The sequence below is a fragment of the Oreochromis niloticus genome, linkage group LG5 (assembly GCF_001858045.2).
Source record: "Oreochromis niloticus isolate F11D_XX linkage group LG5, O_niloticus_UMD_NMBU, whole genome shotgun sequence".
Classification (NCBI taxonomy): Eukaryota; Metazoa; Chordata; class Actinopteri; order Cichliformes; family Cichlidae; genus Oreochromis; species Oreochromis niloticus.
Window position 1 is genome coordinate 10,886,734 of NC_031970.2, and position 18,723 is coordinate 10,905,456.

The following is an 18,723-nucleotide window of genomic DNA, read 5'->3' on the forward strand; positions in this document are numbered from 1 at the left end:
CAAGGACAGCAGCGCAGAGTTCGAGCCTCGGGATTGTTGGTTCAGACTGGGGTGCTAATTTGGCTTTGCCCATAACAAATCCTACTTCCACTTTTCCATGCTCCTGAATGGCTCTCAAGTAAGCGATAGCCCCAATGGCCATAGTTGAGGCATCTGAGAATACAAACAACTCTGTGTGCGCAGCTTTGCTGAGCGAGGTTGATGTGAATGCACGTGGCACATGAATCTCCTTTAGGACTTGAAGAGAATCTCTCCAGGTTTCCCATTTCTTCAGCTTATCTTCTGGGAGAGGTGCATCCCAGTCAGTCGGTTCCAAACTAAGTTCCCTAAGAAGAGCTCGTCCCTAGATTGTGACAGGTGCCAGCATACCCATCGGATCAAAAACACTATTGACGGTAGAGAGGACTCCACGTCGGGTGAAAGGTTTGATAACAGTTGATGCAGAGAATGTGAATGTGTCTTTTCTGATCTCCCACAGCAAACCCAGGCTGCGCTGCATGGGTGCTGTCTCCCCACTCAAATCCAGAGCCTTGATGAGTGGGACACAATCTTCTGGCGGGAAAGCTCCAGTGACTGCTGGACTGTTCGACACAAACTTGTGCAAGCGGAGGTTTGATTCAGCAAGTGAAGCCTGAGTCCGTTGGAGAAGGTCGATTGCTTCTGCTTCAGATGGGAGAGACACCAAGCCATCATCCACGTAAAAGTGCCTTTCCACAAATTTCACTGTGTCGGCACCGTACTTCTGGGCACCTTCAGCAATGGCTCTTCGCAGACCATAGATGGCCACAGCCGGAGATGGTGAGTTGCCAAAGACGTGAACCCTCATGCGGTAGTCGATAACTGCCTTGGTGAGGTTGTTGTCCTCATACCACAAAAACCGGAGGAAGTTGCGGTGCCTTTCATGGACCAAAAAGCAGTGAAACATTTGTAGGATGTCGGCGAGGATAGCTACTCTCTCCCTTCGAAAGCGTAGAAGGACACCCAAGAGAGAATTGTTGAGGTCGGGACCAGTCAGAAGCACGTCATTGAGGGAGACCCCGCAGTACTGAGCGCTGGAATCAAAAACCACCCTGATTTGGTTGGGCTTTTGTGGGTGGTATACCCCGAATGATGGAAGAAACCAGCACTCTTCATCTTCCCTCAAGGGTGGTGCCACCTCTGCGTGACCATTGGCAATGATCTTCTCCATGAATGCCACATATTGTTTCTGCATCTCGGGTTTCTTCCTGAATTGGCGTTGCAAGGATTCAAACCTCTTGACCGCATGCTCTTTATTATTTGGCAAACGTTGCCGTGGCTCCTTGAACGGCAATGGAGCAACCCAACTACCAGTGTCATCTCTGTGGACATTTGTATCCATGATCTCTAGGAAGAGGATGTCTTCTATTGATGGGGCAGGTTTGTTATCATGTTCAGATTGGTTAAACACTGTGTGTCCTAGCATCCTCTCTGGCATTTTGTTAGACTTGCTGAAGCTTGGCTGTGTTTCTTTGACCTGCATGAAACTTGCACAGGGCTGAAATATGGAATGGCGACCGCTGTCTAGCACATGGGTCTTGAATGTGTCAACCGTTGGCTTATGCACATTACCTAGGCACACCTCCCTTATCACCACCCAGCCTAGATCGAGACGTTGTGCAAAGGGAGCGTTGTGTGGCCCGTTAACTTGTTGCCTGGCCTTGTGTGCTCTAAGCACGTCTCTCCCGAGCAGCAGGAGTATCTCAGCTTCTGGGTCCAGATCGGGGATGTGTTTGGCTATATGGTGGAGATGAGGCTGATGCAAAACTGCACCTGGTGTTGGGATTTCAGCTCGATTGTTGGGGATTTCAGGGCACTCAAGGAGTGGTGGAAGAGGTATGAGAACGTTGCCATCCAACAACTCTATCTGGAATCCTTCTGCCTTCCTGCCGTACATTTTGATGACGCCGGAGTATGTTCTGAGATGGTATAAGAGTGGTTTGTTCTCCACACCAAACAGCTCAAAGAACTCTGGCCTGGCTAAAGAGCGATTGCTCTGGTCGTCCAGGATTACATAAGCTTTAATGGCTTTGTGTTTTGAATGTTTGGGGTAGACCTTTGCAAGGCAGATCTTAGAGCAAGAACGACCCCACTGGCCGGGGCCACAAATCTCTGTGCAGCTGGTTCTAACATCAGTTACGTTTGAATCATCTTCTCCATCCCCGCCGTTCTCTTGTGGTGGTGGAGGAGCCTTGGTGAGTTGAGGTTGTGGGCCAGGGTGCATGGCTGCATCATGATAGATGCTTTCACACTCTAAGCATTTCACGGAAGATTTGCAGTCTTTGGCAACATGTGAAGTTGAAGAACAACACTTGAAGCATATTCCTTTCTGTTTTAGAAAGGCCTTTCTGTCATCGATGGACTTGTTTCTGAATGTCCTGCATTTTTTAAGTGGATGAGGTTTATTGTGCAATGGGCAGTTCTTATTAGGGTCGTTGTTGATTGTAGAGACATCTGTTTTGTGAACTGCGATAGACCTGTTGGTGTTAAAGCTCTTCATAGGTAATCTTTCTGGTTTTGTGGGGTTTGCGCCGTTGCTTTGACGAATAAAGCTGGGGTCATTTCGCTTCTTTGCCTCATGACAGACAAAGTTACAAAAGTAACTAAAGGGAGGGAAGCAGCCGTTGTTCTCCTCTTTGTACCATGACCCAGATGACACCCACTTCTCCTGGAGCCCATATGGGAGCTTGTCTACTATGGGTCCAATACCTCTGGAGGTGTCTAGATACGACAGCCCAGTGGGGTATCCATCCTCCTTGGCGCCTTGTATCTCCATGAGCAAATCCCCAAGTTCACGTAATCTGATGTGATCTTTGGCCACAATTTTTGGAAAACTGTCAAGTCTCTGAAACAACGACTGCTCAATCATCTCAGGGGCACCATAGCAGTCATTCAGCCTCTCCCATGCCTTGCGCAGAGCCAAACCGGCATTATTCACGTGCACTGAGTGTATGCATCTTATTTGCTGTCCAGACTCTTTTCCTAACCATTTGGTCATGAGGTCTAATTCTTGTGTTTCTGTAAGTTGAACCTCAGCCACAGCGTTAGTGAATGAGGACCGCCATGCACGGAAATTCTCTGGCTTATCATCAAATTGGTACAGTCCTGACGTGACGAGATCACGTCGCGCCAAATACTGTGCCAGAGGGTCTGGTGGTTGTGACACGCTCACTGGAAGCATATGCCGGGGTGTTTGTGACTGAGCACCTATATACGTGCGAGGGTTTGTCCTTTCGATGTCAGTCTTCGATTCAGCTCTGGTCAGTTTAGACAGGTTTGTTGTGGGTGGATGTGTCCCATCATCCGCTTCAGGCTTGGGCTTGCTATTGCTATGTTGGAATTCCGCTAAGTTTGCAGGTGGATGCCATGTTCTGAAACTGTCTTGTGATTCTGCACAGTCTACAGATTTAACAGGTGGGACAGATACTGGTGCAAAGGTAGACTGATTCTGATCGTTTTGAGAGCAAACCTATTCACTAATACGTTGCAATCTAAGCCTGTCTTCTGACTCAGATTTCACATTTTCTACATTTCCATGCATTTCTGCTACATCTTCTAACACCTGTGCTTCAGCGATGGCTGCGTCTGCTTCACGATTTAATGTTAGCACTTCCAGCTCTGTATCAATTCTAGCGGCTTCCAACTGATTTTGAGCTTCTCTAGTTTTCCTTTCTGCTTCTCTAGCAGCCTTTTCCAGTTTTAATTTAGCCTCCTGGCTAGCATATGATGCTCGTACCTTAGCAGCTTCTGCTTTAGCTCTGGCGCGAGCCGCACTTACAGATGATGCTGATGTCACGTTGCTCCTGGTATTTGATACCGATGACTTGTTGCTTGCTGCCATCACGAACACGTAGGACCATCGAGTGCCGCTTTTTCACTGTAGTGTTCTGTTGCAGAGTGTAGCAACTCTGATTAAACACCAAGCTAAACCTCTGTCAATAAATACAGGAGTCCGAGTAGAGTTGACTTTTTACTCAGAATCTTCATTTGACAAGCGGTGAAAACTGCAGTTGAAAAGAAATACAGAATAGAAAAAATGACCATGTTTACATGAATACTGCATCACGAAATAACTCAAAATGTGACCATACATCTTCGTATTAGCTTGAGTAACATTAATGATCATCAAAACTGCCTTTTTTAACATGTACAAATCAACCTTCATGAATTACAAATAAAATATAGTTTTTAACAAATACCGCTATTTATGCTTTTTTAACACCTTCATCATGAAATATATACACTTACGGCGTTGCCTGAACAATGTTCCCAAGTGGATGGCTGTGGATAAGGCTCAGAGCATGACCGCATGTCACTCTCCCTCTTAGAGCAACCAGGAAGAGGAAGTAAACAGGAAATGAAGCGATACAGGTAACCCACCAGGAAGTGAGGTTATTAGCAAGTTCACCTTCAAAATTAAATCTTCTTACCATTTTTACTGTTCTTTTTAACTTAAATACATACAAATGAATTATTTTAAAGCAAACATTGAAGATAAATGACATAAATGCCTTTGAGGCATCACACAAACAAACCCAAACAGTCCTGACCCGCGACAATATGAAACAGGGAAGTACCGCCGTGTAATCCATTTATTTCAACAAAGTAACTGTATTCTGAATACCACCTTTTTAAATGGTAACTGTAACGGAATACAGTTACTCATATTTTGTATTCTAAATACGTAACGGCGGTACATGTATTCCGTTACTCCCCAACACTGTTTGTAAGTAAGCTATTAAGACTGAACTGTACACTGTGTTCGTGTAAATAAGTTCCGTTGGAGCAGTCTTTCAACGCCTCTCTCTGTCTCTGGCAAGCAAAGTTGACCCAGACAACAAAGTAAAGCTAGTTTTCGGCTACCAGCCCGACACGGAACCCACCGTATTAGCCAGAGGTCCCTTTACTACGGTTCGGAGCCGTGGACCTTCAGTATCAGTAATAAATCACAGCAATAGTACATTCACGTAGTTGTAAACAGTACGATAATATATTAAGTAATCCAAAGTATTCAGAATACGTTACTCTCATTGAGTAATGTAACGGAATACGTTACAGAATACATTTTGGGGCATGTATTCAGTATTCTGTAATGGAATACATTTTAAAAGTAACCTTCCCAACACTGTATATTAATGCTGATGCTGATCAGGGAACCACAAAGACTTTAGACGCTACTGAAAAACTTTAGACCGTCCTACTCTCCCTGCAGGTGTCCGAGGGATCTTCCAGGACATTAAAACTCTTTAAACATTAAAGCAGCCTAATAAAAGAAATGTGAAAATCTTTAGTTTGTTAGCAGATCAATGTGAAATTAATTTATTGCACGGGTATTCTACGTGTATGCTCTGTGTTATTGCAGCTGCAATTCCAGCAATGTAAAACATACTAAGCAGCAGATTAGAAGTAAGGTTTTAAAGCATTCATACATTTTTCTGAATAATAGACATTTCCCTAACAATGCGATATACAGTTTGCAGTTCATTCAGTGTCTTTTAGTAAGGTGAGGTTTAACGATTTGTGCATAGAAAACATATTTCCCCAGTAGAGAAAATTGCCCTTAAAACATGCCATGAATAAAAGAATCAGAGAAAATGTGGTTTTTCTAGATGATTTGAAACCAAAACTCATACCATAACCTGCTCCCAATCAGTTTATGTGTACAGCATGTGTCACCATGATTATAACGAACACAAAAGCCATCTTTTTACTGAAGCCATTCTGTGCCACTTCCATGACACAGAAAACCATGACTTTCAGCTCAGCACAGCTTGCTAAGCCATGAATCTTGCTTCTCAAAAAAACTCACCTCAATACAGATGGCAAAACAGAAAAGATAAAAACCACTAGGTAAAAACTGGAAATTATTATCATTATTATTTTAGAATAATAATGAAATCCAAGTAACAATCAAGAACTTCAAAACTTCGAATACTAAAATAATAATCCCCAAACAGAAACCCAAACTCAAATATATTCACAAACCCCCCAAAATTCAGATACACAAAAGCTCTGGATCCATGTCATCTGTGATGACGAATTTCCTGCTATAATATTGCATGAAATGAAATCACTTTTTTGTGTGCACACAGGTTCTGTTTGCATTTATTGCTCCTCTACTTCCCTGTATACTTGACAGAAATAAATTACATTGTGCCTTAGATCAAGTATTTAAAGATCTAGATGGGGATTTTAAAGGGGAGATCGGGTGTCTACATAATCTGGATATCTCAGTGAGGAAGTGTTATAAAATGTTACAAGCCATTTAAAAAAAATAAAAAATATATATTTTGGCCAGTTGATTACACAGTGTAGTGATGCCCTGTGATGCGGGAGCAGCTGAAAGTAGCTTTGGTAGTCAGATTTCCACTTAAAATATTGGTTAGACAATAGCGCATCTATTCAATTATACAACCAACAACGTGAAAATAATATTTTTGCTACCTTACCCTACTAGTGTGTTAATTAGCATATTTGCATTTGTAGAATAAACCACAATGTACACGTCATCTATCAATGAAGGCTTTTTATTCCAAACAATAATAATAAAAAGAAAACATTTCTTTAAATATGAATATAAAGCAAGGCAAGTTGGAAATGTAACAAACGAAAAATCCAAAACAAAATGCATGCCAAAGAATTTTCTGCAGAAAAATAAAATAGTAAATATGCTAAGTAACAGTTTGCAAAACATTCCCCATTTTGTCAGATTCTTTTTTTCTTTTCCTTTTTGAGATATTTTAAGTCTAAAATTTGCAGGTGTCCAATGGGCCGGAGTCAAAAATGCAGAGATAAAGCCACTGGTTTCATCATTGCATGTGGTTAAAAGTCGAATTTCCTTAAAACAGTTTAGCAGGGGATGAAAAATAAATCACAAGTAAGCAGGATGTTTCTGGCTTGCTTTGTTTGTTTAGCAACCAGTGCAGGCAGCAAATGCGCAGATCTCACAGATGTCCAAGGGTACAGCAGCTAAAATGAAGACAAGAAATGGAAGCAGATAAGGTACACTGCTGAATCATCTATATTTAATATTTATGACCCGAGATGTTATGTTAAATTCACGCAAACTGCTAAATTTATAAATGCCTTACATAATCTGGTCAGGGAAGCAGATGCTCCTCTCTGCCTGCAGAGTGGCAGAAACTCCTGTGGGAGCATGGGGTCAGCGCAGAGGGACATGGTGTTAGCCTTCAGTCTTGGGTTTTGTTGTCCTGTCATGCCATTACTCTCCGACAACTCTTGAAGCCGCTTGACAGCTTCCATTGAGAAAGACAACCCATTCTCCTGAAAGAGAAGCAAATGCAGTTACAAAGGCACTGCAACTTCATCTAAAGGCTTCAGTGTCTACATGGTTTCGGTATGATTTGTAATCCATGAAAGTCCAGAACAAAAGTTAGCTTAATTTCTAAAATTTGAGCGTCACTCTCTCTGCTAATGAGCAGAAAATTGTCATTGTTCAAGCCTGCAATCTCATCATGAACACATCAGTCATGCAATGATTCTAAGGAAGGCACTTACTTCAACTTGCACAGCCTCAGAGGTCAAGCCCAGAGCCAGGACGACGAGAGCGGTGATGGCAAATGTGGCTTTCATGGTGACAGTAGTTTGTCTTGCAGTCTTTTTGCCTCTTATTGTAGATGTGCTCAGCAGGTGCTCAGTTTGATGTTTCTGATTTCCCTGTGCCTACAAGCCTCCTTTTATACAATTCTACCCAGCAGCCCCATAATCATGTGACCAGATATGCTGCAAATGAGAGCAAAGTTTTTCTCACGGGTTAATAATTAGTGAGATTAGAGTTAGTGTTTTACAAGGCTGTAAAGAGAAATTCATAAATCCTACTTTGAGCTCATCGCCTCTCTGATCAGATTTATGGAGCTTTGGCTCACGTCTGCTGCGTCTTGGGTTGGTTAAAGAGTTACCTTGAATTCCTCTGACGATAGTGACTCACAGACCCATTGTTAGAAATTGATCCAAATAATGGGCTTTGTTTAATGTGGAAACAAACAGTTTTTATATTTAAATTGGCCTTTTTTTCCCCAAATAGTGCATTGTTTATTACAGAAAAGGTTTATTTATGTCAGTGTCAGTATTTTTCTTTCATATGTTTGATTTTCTTATCAACAAAAACACACCCAAAAGCACTTAACTGGACTAAAGATATATGCAAATACTGTTCTCTCCTATGTGAGATGTGTACAGAGATCTTATTAGCCCCTGGCTGAGAATACTCACTGAATACTAGTGCAGAAAATTGACTGCTGTTCCTGCTTCTGCTGCAGAAAACAGCTGAACAGAGTTCAGTTTTACTTATTTATTTATTTAGTCCTTGACAAGCCTGCCCTGACTTGAATTAATCATCATTAAAAGTGCATGGTCATACTTTCTAAAAGGATTTTTTGACGGGGTGTGATCAGGGTGGGTATAACATAAGTTGTAAAAGGTTTCAAGCGGTACAGAAAAGTTTGTACATCACTTGTTTATCTATGGAAGTATTTCTCTACAGGCTATACTGCGCCCTCTCTGTGAATCGCTACCTTATCGTGGTGGAGGGGTTTGTGTGTCCCAGGGATCCCAGGGGCTATGTTGTCTGGGGGCTTTTGCCCCCTGGTAGGGTCTCCCATGGCAAATTGGTCCTGGGTGAGGGACCAGACAAAGAGCGATTCAGAAGACCCTTATGAAGAAAACATCGAGGGAACAGTTTACCCTGCCCGGGATAGGGTTACCGGGGCCCCGCCCTGGAGCCAGGCCCGGGAGGGTGCCCGAGGGCGAGCGTCTGGTGGCCGGGCCTTAGTCCATGGGGCCCGGCCGGGCACAGCCCGAAGAGGAGACATGGGCCCATCCTCCCGCAGGCCCACCACCCGCAGGAGGCGCCATAGGGGTCGGGTGCATTGTGTGCACCGATTCTGTTCATAATTTTTATGGACAGGATTTCTAGGTGCAGCCAAGTGGCGGAGGGCTTTCACTTCGGTGGCCTCAGAATCTCATCTCTGCTTTTTGCGGATGATGTGGTTCTGTTGGCTTCATCAGGTGAAGGCCTCCAGCTCGCACTGGAGCGGTTCGCAGCCGAGTGTGAAGCAGCGGGAATGAGGATCAGCACCTCCAAATCTGAGGCCATGGTTCTCAGCCGGAAAAGGGTGGAGTGCCCACTCCGGGTCGGGGATGAGTTCCTGCCCCAAGTGGAGGAGTTCAAGTATCTCGGGGTCTTGTTCGCGAGTGATGGGAGAAGGGAGCCGGAGATCGACAGACGGATTGGTGCTGCGGCTGCAGTGATGCGGACGCTGCACCGGTCCGTCGTGGTGAAGAGGGAGCTGAGTGTAAAAGCGAAGCTCTCAATTTACCGGTCGATCTACGTCCCTACCCTCACCTATGGCCACGAGCTGTGGGTAGTGACCGAAAGAACGAGATCGCGGATACAAGCAGCAGAAATGAGCTTCCTCCGAAGGGTGGCTGGCCTCTCCCTTAGAGATAGGGTGAGAAGTTCGGCCATCCGGGAGGGGCTCAGAGTAGAGCCGCTGCTCCTCCGCATCGAAAGGAGCCAGTTGAGGTGGTTCGGGCATCTGACAAGGATGCCTCCTGGGCGCCTCCTGGGTGAGGTGTTCCGGGCATGTCCCACCGGGAGGAGGCCCCGGGGCAGACCCAGGACACGCTGGAGAGATTATATCTCTCGGCTGGCCTGGGAACGCCTTGGTATTCCCCCGGATAAGCTGGAGGAGGTGGCTGGGGAGAGGGAGGTCTGGGCTTCTCTGCTTAGGCTGCTGCCCCCGCGACCCGGCCTCGGATAAAGCGGATGAAGATGGATGGATGGATGGCTATACTGCGCATCAGCATCTCTAAGAAACATCTGACCTTCCATTAATAAAACAAAAAAGAGATGCAAGTAAAGTTAATTGACTTGCTTTGGAATGGCACCAAATGTGCAATCACGTACACGACAGTGGGTGTGGCAGCCCAGAGACACAGCTGGCAGGATTTTAATGAGTTCATTAAAAACAATTTTTTTAGCTGGAGCATGAAGGCTCAATCTATCCAGTGAACAGACCTGCTGTGGCACAGTGCATCTCAAATATATTTTGGTCATCTTCAGTTTGAGTCTGAGCGATTTATCAGGTGATTTCAGCTAGAGCAGGAAAAGGATGGTGTTATTTTATTTTTTTTAATTATCACTTATTTCCCTGAAGAAATCTAATCTAATAACAAATATATTATGTAGCTCATTTCTTTACTATCCCTTATTAAGCCTGTAACATGAACCTGCCGCATTTCTGGCTCTATGTTAAATTTATATATATACTGGTGCTATTATTGGACCTTAAGATGAAGCAACTTTTTTCTTCTAGCTCTTTCATTGCTTACATGACCAAAATTATTCTCTAAATTGTTTGAGTCACAGCTGTAAGCTGTAATTTGCATTGGAAAAGACCATGATGTACATGCATTCTGTCCACGAAGGGCAGGTAAAACATTAACAGTAACATTAACTTAATTAACATAAACTTAATTAATTTAACCTAATGAGCTCAGAAAGAAAGTTACTGGACTTCTTTAAGGTAATGTGTGAGTATTTCTTCTGGGTGATTTTAAAATGCTTGTATTTGTTTTAATTGCATTGCCCAAATCACCAAAACATGCTTGTCTTCTGAAGGATAAAAAAATCTTTATGGCCGTTTAGCAAATTAAACTGTTTTTCTTCCAGCTGTTGGAAATTGTCTTTGAGAAGAATGGAACAGCAGTGGCTGTTGCTAATTGTCCTGCTGTTTTTTTACATCACAGGGTATTTATCTGTTGGTGAAGCAGATACGGCTTACAACTGGGAAATGAATACTTTGACGTGGAGAATCTAGTCGGCTAAGTAGCAAAGGGAGTTGCTTCAGCTGCCTTGGTGATAATGAAACAGGTGCACTAGAGGGGCAACAAATCAGGAATGGCATTAAAGCTGGAGGCCACAGATATATTTTCCTCCCTCATCTTTTCTAATGGTTTTTTTCATTTGTTTTTCATTGGGCTAGGGTCATTTTCACTACTGGTAGCATGAGGCGATACCTCGACTCTAAAGAGGTTGCACGGGTAGTCCAACTCCTCCGTGATGGCATATTGATAAAAGCCATTACCAGAAGGTTTACTGTGTTTCCCAGCACAGCTTGAAGAGCTGGAGGATACAGGCAGTTACTCTGGGAGAACTGGACAGGTCCCTAGCCCATTAGCAGGACCAACATCAGCTGCTTTGTGTTCATCCTGTTTCTGGTGTGAATCAGAAACAAACTTCGTGAAGGTGGCCTGAAGCTGGGTTGGTGTTGGGTCATTGGCCAGCACCTTTACAGGGTAGGTAACAGCACCCTGACTGCCATTAGGTAGCCTAGTTCCCAGAGGATGAAGACATTGACACCACTAACTGGCCCTGATGCTCACCTGACTTAAATTCAATGAAGCACCTCTGGGACATGAGGTAAAGTTATTCTTTAATGTTTTGAGCAGTATACTTCATTTCTTCCTTACCGGAGGGGAAAGTCACCATTTTGTCTTTACTCCTGTGAGTTCAGTGGTCTTCAGATTTCTTTATTACTGAATTGACTTTTACAACAGTCCGCTCTAACTATTGTTTATGACATCTCACCTTATTTGATTTATAGCCACACTCAGACTGGTGTTTTATCCACTTCTGTTTTCACACTTTGGTGATTGCCTCCAGTCAAACTGCTGTCTTTGCACTTTATTGAAGTGAGTTTATCCTATTGCTGAGCAGTCACACACTTTTAATGGCAGAGGAGAATGAATGCTCATTCATGCTAATTTATGGCGCTATCGTGGGTAAAATTTATTTATCAACGAAAACACCCACTTCACACCACGCTCTTCATCTTATGATAGTAGTCTTTTCCATCTTCACATTCAAGTGCTGCCGTTTGAAAAAAGATGTTATAAGAAGTAGTTTTCATTGTGGATGTCCTGCCCTTAACCCTCAAGTGAAGGTACTTTGAGCCGCTCCCAAATTCCCTAGGGGTTCCCACAGCGGATGGACCTGCCTGTTTTGATTTGGCACAGATTTTATCCTGGATGTCTTTCCTGATACGTCTGTGCCATTTTTTCAGGTTTAGGGCTGGCACTAAGAGAACACTAGCTTTTTACTGGGTTGGGTTTGCATATCTTCAAACTAGGGATTTTCTGCATGTGAGGCAAATGTGATAACCTTGGTGGAGCCACGCTGTAACCCTTAACTGACCAAACTATTTCAACAACTAAAATTATTGTGTAAATTAATCTAATAAATGTAATAAATTACATAATAAATTAAAATTAGAAATCACATATTACACATTAATTATAAATTATATTGTGTTTCTAAATTATTATCTTTTTTTCAATAATACTAGAAAAAATGAATTAAAAAAGTTGAGGTGTTTATGAGTGAATTCTGTTTTTTGCCTTTATTATTTTTAACAGAACAGTAAAAATGAGAACAACATAGAGGAAGCGACCCAGGGCAGAATCAAACCCAGGCCCCTGCCGTAGCCTTTTGGCATTGACCCCCTGCTCACCCTGGTTCACTGACCTGTACCTGTACTGGCACAGAACCTATGAAACATTTTTAAGATAAAAAATGTCACAATGGCACATAAACTTATATCTAATGTGTATATTCAGTGTTATCACTCATTTCCCATTGCCGGTAAATAAGTTTGCGTTTTATTTTTTTGTTTTCTTTCACAGGTGTGCCACATTTGGTGTCACTGACATGCTGGAAAATAAAGTTAGGAAAGAGTGAAAAGCAGCCTGGAGGCCATTGTCATGGTGGTTTAGTTTTTATATATTTCAAACTCGACTGAACAATGTCTGAGTGCTGCTTGAATGGAGACAGTCAGGGATTTTTGGCTGAAATGACAAAGGATCACAGGTGTTACTGATGGAGGCGACAGCTTCATCACGCCTCATGGCATCGTGTCAAAAGGGAGACGAAGATTAGTCTGTCCAGCTAGACGTTAATTTTTCCATCACTGCTGATTGGAATTGGAGCCGAGAAATGTTTGTGAAAACTGGAGAGTCATTAAAGAAAAAGCCAGATATTAGTGGGTGTGTGTGTGAAAAGGGTGTTAGGAAGGACGTTAGGATGTTATCTGTCTGAATGTGTCAACAATTGTGACATACAGGAAACCTGTACTATATGCCACTCACACAGTTTATGATGGCACTGACTCAAGCCAATTGAGACACTGTATGATGTAAGCAGGGCTAATGATAACTTGAGACGTCTTGGGGTTTTTGTTGTTCGGCACTATATAAATAGAATCTATATAAATAAAATCTAATTAAAACATAAAATTATGCCTGATGATGTGTCATCATTTAAAGGCAGTTTTTGCATTGCCTTTATCATACAGCCAGTGTAGAAGGGTGGTAGTAGTATATGAGGCTAAGCCCGCACTGTTAATCAATAATCTTCACTTCAGACAGGAAAGGATTCTCTTTTGAAATCGGTCCAACGCGCTGCCATTTAAGGCTGTCTGGCGGAAATGTGTGGGAAGTACAGTGTGTCGTAAAAATATTGGGATAACTCAATACATGTTAATAATTTAAAAGTGCTGAAATATTTAAAACCTCAGCATTATTATGGGCTGATTTGATGTGACAAAGTGTTGAGCAATAGGTTAGAGTTGGTGAATTTAACTGGGTCTGGCATTTTACTGCACAAAATGACCTCTGTTAATCTCAAATAAAATAAACAGACCCGAGTAAGACGCCCAGTTATCAGTGGTCAAAAACTTTTTTCGCATCACTATTTGTCCAAGCTTGTCAAAATAAACAGTTTTCTGTTTGCAAAAAGTGAATAATAGCCTCCGAGTCATGGGAAAGGGCAATTATTCACACTAATGGCAGCAGTTTAGGGTGGAGAGAGTAAATCATCAGCCTGAGAATGAATAGAATCTCTTGAAGTAGTGTGACTTCTCACCATTTCACACTTAAGTGGGCAAATTAAACTATCTGTCAAACTTCTTCAGGCTGGTAAGATGTATTTGTGGACGTTAAGACTAAAAACAGCCCTGCATTAAAGCAAACAAACAAATAAATACACAAAAAAGACTCTCATCAATGCAGGACAAGAACAGGGCCTAAGCATCAGATCCATATTGATAGGAGTCTGCTGCCTCTTTCCACCGGCACCAACTTGGTTCAACCTGACTCGTCGCTGCTCTACTCAGGTTTAGACGTTTTTAACTGAGTGCCACTTAACGTGCATTAAGTCAAGGTCATTACAGCAATACAGCTGAAAGTCCTGTGACGTCATTTGTATGCGACACAATAACACAGCACAACAATGTACGACATTGAGGAGATGATATACCTGCTGCTCTGTCACACTCAGGGACTTTGCTGTAATTGATGCCCGTTCTGTTCTGTGCCCTAGTAGGGGGTCCAGTTGTTGCTCTTCCTGCCATAGACTTTTCCGTTTTCCAACTTGGAACAAATATTTCTTTGTCTAAACTACTCCTGACTTTTTGAGATTATGATTTATGTTTTTAGGGCTGTAAAACATTTTGAAACCATGTCATCCAAGCATATGGTCACTGAGGAAATAGTATTTTACAAGGAGATGTCGAGAAATCCAAACGTGCCACGGTTACTGCATTTTTTTACTGTTGGATAACAAACCTTTGCCCTTTTTATGCATTATTGCAGCTGAATACAATTTATTATTTCAAAACAACTCTGACTCATTTATCCTTTATCACAACAACATCAAGATAAAAGTATTCTGACTGTTTATCACTGTGACTTATCAGTGTGGGTGTGACTGAAGGTAAGACACTGCTAATTTGAAAAGTACTTTACTTTTGTTTTTGGAGATGTTTGAGTACTACATTATGTTGTTATTTATAACGGTTTCAAACTGCACCCATACTTCGGTAATCATTTGCTCTCTGTTGTTAAGTAGTTAATAGTAAACTGGTAGAGCTGGTAACATACTAAACTGAACACTTGATAATGTTTTTATTTGTTTCAGTTTCCATGTTGTTGTTTCAGTAAAACCTAAACAACAACATGTTTATTATAGGATACTCTCAGAGTAAAGGTTCAAAATATTAGCTCAGAAAGTATTCAGACTTCTCACTTTGTTATATTGTAATAGGGTCTATAATTTATCCATAATTAGTAATCTATAAAGACAAAGTGGACTTTGACTTCATGGCTTCATTTGCTTCTGACATACAGGACGCGTGAACATGTCGTTTTCTACCTGTGGAGTCCAATCAAGAAATAACAACATTGCACTCATATCGAATAATAGTAAATAACAACTAAAATTTAATCTACTATGCAATACTTTCTGGTGTAATTGACTATAATAGACTGTCTGGTCTGATGTTAGTCTTGTGATAACAATAACTGAAATGTTCAATTTAACAAATTCACAATAGCAGTTACCTCAGTTGGCATTTTATACTCTAAAGACCCAACAATTTTAGAGAGAAACCCCAGCAATCAGGCAGCACAGTGGAATGGTGCCTAAAGTAGCACTGCTGCCTCACAGCAAGAAGGTCCTGAGTTCACCTCCGCTGTCTGTCTGGTGCCTTTCTGTGTAGAGTTTGCATGTTCACCCTGTCTTTGTGTGGGTTCTCTCTGGGTACTCTGGCTTCCTCCCACAGTCCAAAGACATGCAGTTAGTGGGGTTAGGTTAATTGGTGATTCTAAATTCCCCATAGGTGTGAATGTGAGTTAGAATGGTTGTTTGTCTCTCTGTGCTAGCCCTGCGACAGATTGGTGACCTGTCCAGGGTGTACCCCGCTTCTCGTCCTATAGTAGCTAGAATACTGTAGGCTCCAGCCCTCCTGCAACCCTGATAAGGATAAGTGGAAGAGAATGGATGGCAGCAGTCTTCTGCTGCTTTAAAAAAAAAAAAAAGACTAGAACAGAAAGAAAGCTAGCTGTTTTCCTTTGTTTCCAATCTACATACTGAGGTAAAGTGCCCATCAGCTGGCTGTGGTGTGACTGGATTGCAAAAAACTAAATTTCAAAGAGTATACATATTCAGAGCAACATGGGATTTATTACTAATTAGGTAGGTAGGTTGTCCGAAATGCTTCGATATCTAAGACAGGAATCAAACATACAAATACTGCAGGTTTAAGAAGATAAGATAAACCTTTATTAGTCCCACGTGTGGGCAATGTTTTGAAAGTAGTAGTGTTTTGTTCAGAAAGTATAAGTTAAGAGCAGCAAAAATTAAGAACAAAAACAATAGAATAGAATAAGATGAAAGAAGAATAACATACTATAAAAAATAGAATAAAATACTTGTTATATTGAGAAGATTGCACTTGGTACTAATGCACATCAGGAAGACGGCGAAAGTTGTGTATGGGATATGTGTGTGTGTCTGTCTGCACGTGTGTGGTCATCTGCAGAGACTTATCCTTAAGCTGTGACATCAGTGCAATGCAAAAAATTGATCTTTAATGGCCACATGGTAGTCTTTGCACACTTATTTGTTTTTTTCATAGCAATAACTGTAACTGTACAATAACATATTTCAGTGTTTTGTTTTAGGTTTTAGGAGGTATACATCTCACATTAGGGCATTTTACTTTGAGCCACATGTTTCTTTTGGAATTTAAGATTTAGCCTTTGTAAATCTAAACCAGCCAAAATGCAGGACATTGTCTCAATGTGTGAGACAGAGGGGACAGAATCAGGATCATCAGGGGGTCCTTTGTCCCTCTTTGGGGGGAAACTCCCACTGGGTTTAAATCTGGGACTCCCCACCAATTGACCCTTAGAACTGAAGAAGCTTCTCGGATGAGAGGTGAAACGTCTTCAAGCAACTCAAAGAAGTCCAGGCACTTTTCTTTCCAAGCTCCTTAGTCTATTATTCTGGTGAAAGCGGTCTTTTCTTATCTGAGCCTTTGGAGTTTAAAAGTGGACTCTTTCTGACGCATCTAAAGTTGTAAATTGAATGAACAATAACCATCAAACATTATTATGTCACAGCATAGCCAATAAAAAGATAATGAACTACACCCTGAAATGCCAAAACACTTGAAAAACCAATGGATCATATTTCATCCGTTGGCCTAATAATAGAAATGCAATTGTAGAAATGTCAAGTGAATACAAACAAAATGATTTCGTGACTGGCCTGACAGAAGCAGAGCCTGTCATATTACTGATCTGTAGAAAACAAATATTCATTCTAGTTTTTAATGTTATACAGTTTGCAGCAGTGAAAGCGACTATGTCTGACGAATGCTGCAGAGCTACATAGTTAAATGTAATTCAAAGTTTGCATCAGATTAGTTTCGAAAACAGCTTGGATGTACAATATTCACTATACACTTATTAGTTACACCTGTACTTAATACTTAGTACCTGGTCGGACCCCCTTTTCCTTTTAGACCTGTCTTGAATCTTTGTGGCATAGCTTCAACAAGGTCCTCAAACCATTTCTCAAAGATTTTGGCCCATATCAACGTGATAGCATCACACAGTTGCTGCAGATTTGTCAACTTCACATGTGTAATGTGAATTTCATGTTCCACCACATCCCAATGGTACTATATTGGATATGTCATGTTCAAGAAACCAGTTTGAGATAATGTGATCTTTGTGGCATGGCATGTTATCCATGCCATCCAATTATTAATTGCACTAACATTAACATTATGCCATTTGTTATAATTACTTGTAGTGATAGTTGTGTTATTTTATTTTATCTGCAATAAAATAAAAAAAATCTGTAATAAAATAAAAATAAATAAATAAATGCAGCAAGAGGAAAAATAAACTTTTCCTCTTGCTGCATTGAGGATGTTTAAGACAAAAGAGCTTCCCTCGGGATAAATAAAGTTTTTCTTATCTTATCTTATCTTATCTTATCTTATCCTGCTGGAAGCAATCATTAGTTGATGAGTGCAATGTGATCATGAAACGATGGACAGCAATAACACTCAGGTAGGCTGTGGAATTTAAATGATGCTCAATAATAAGGGACTTAATGTGTGCCAAGAAAATACTGATCACAACAGTTCACTACAAAAAGCCTGAACTTACAAGGCAGGATGAATCACTGGTTGCGAACTGTACCATCTGAAAGCCATACTAGAAATCAAGATTCATTAGACCAGGAAACATTTGTCTAGTCGTCTGTTCTCCAATTTTGGTGAGCCGGTGCAAATTATAGCCTCAGTTTCCTGTTCTTAGTTGACAGGTGTGGCACCCTTTGTGGACATGTCATTTTTGTCCAGATAACTCTCACCATTTTTTTTCTAATTTATTTTTTTGTTTTGGCATTATTTTTGACCTTATAAGCTTATAAGGTCAATATGCCAGTGGGTTACATTCAGTGCAACACCATCAGGAGTAGGATGGCTCATAAAAAACAGTCTGAAACCCCAGACAGACTCCATTCATTAACTATGAGCTTAATCAGTCACACTCATTAAATTGAAACTATTTTTATTACACAATGTGAAGCAGGTGCTGTGTAATTGTAATTAAACTGACAAAATCTCTCATTGTAGGGATTAGTACATTCAGTGCTACTGCAGATTTACTTTATTTTGTGCTTTTGCAATATTTTCTTGATATATATTAATCTGTCCACAACAACACAGCACGTTACAGTAGGAACTTAGATATTAGGAGAGTGTCAAGTAATGTTACATTCAAGAAGTACAGGGAAAAATAAAGTTATAGCTGTATAAATAATCCCCAACA

General features: G+C 41.3%; 2 protein-coding genes across 2 annotated transcripts; both read right to left on the reverse strand.

Moving 5' to 3' along the window:
• Nucleotides 1-323: 323 nt before the first annotated feature.
• Nucleotides 324-4,469, reverse strand: LOC106098432 (uncharacterized). Its single transcript, XM_019358481.2, has 2 exons — nucleotides 4,267-4,469; nucleotides 324-4,022 (listed from the first exon to the last, which is right to left on the reverse strand). The coding sequence occupies exon 2, from the start codon at nucleotides 3,197-3,199 to the stop codon at nucleotides 344-346; it is 2,856 nt and encodes a 951-aa protein (XP_019214026.1). The 5' UTR covers nucleotides 3,200-4,022; nucleotides 4,267-4,469; the 3' UTR covers nucleotides 324-343.
• Nucleotides 4,470-6,656: 2,187 nt separating this feature from the next.
• Nucleotides 6,657-7,695, reverse strand: si:ch211-220m17.5 (guanylin family protein). Its single transcript, XM_003447682.5, has 3 exons — nucleotides 7,537-7,695; nucleotides 7,110-7,302; nucleotides 6,657-6,987 (listed from the first exon to the last, which is right to left on the reverse strand). The coding sequence occupies exons 1-3, from the start codon at nucleotides 7,609-7,611 to the stop codon at nucleotides 6,929-6,931; spliced, it is 327 nt and encodes a 108-aa protein (XP_003447730.1). The 5' UTR covers nucleotides 7,612-7,695; the 3' UTR covers nucleotides 6,657-6,928.
• Nucleotides 7,696-18,723: the final 11,028 nt, after the last annotated feature.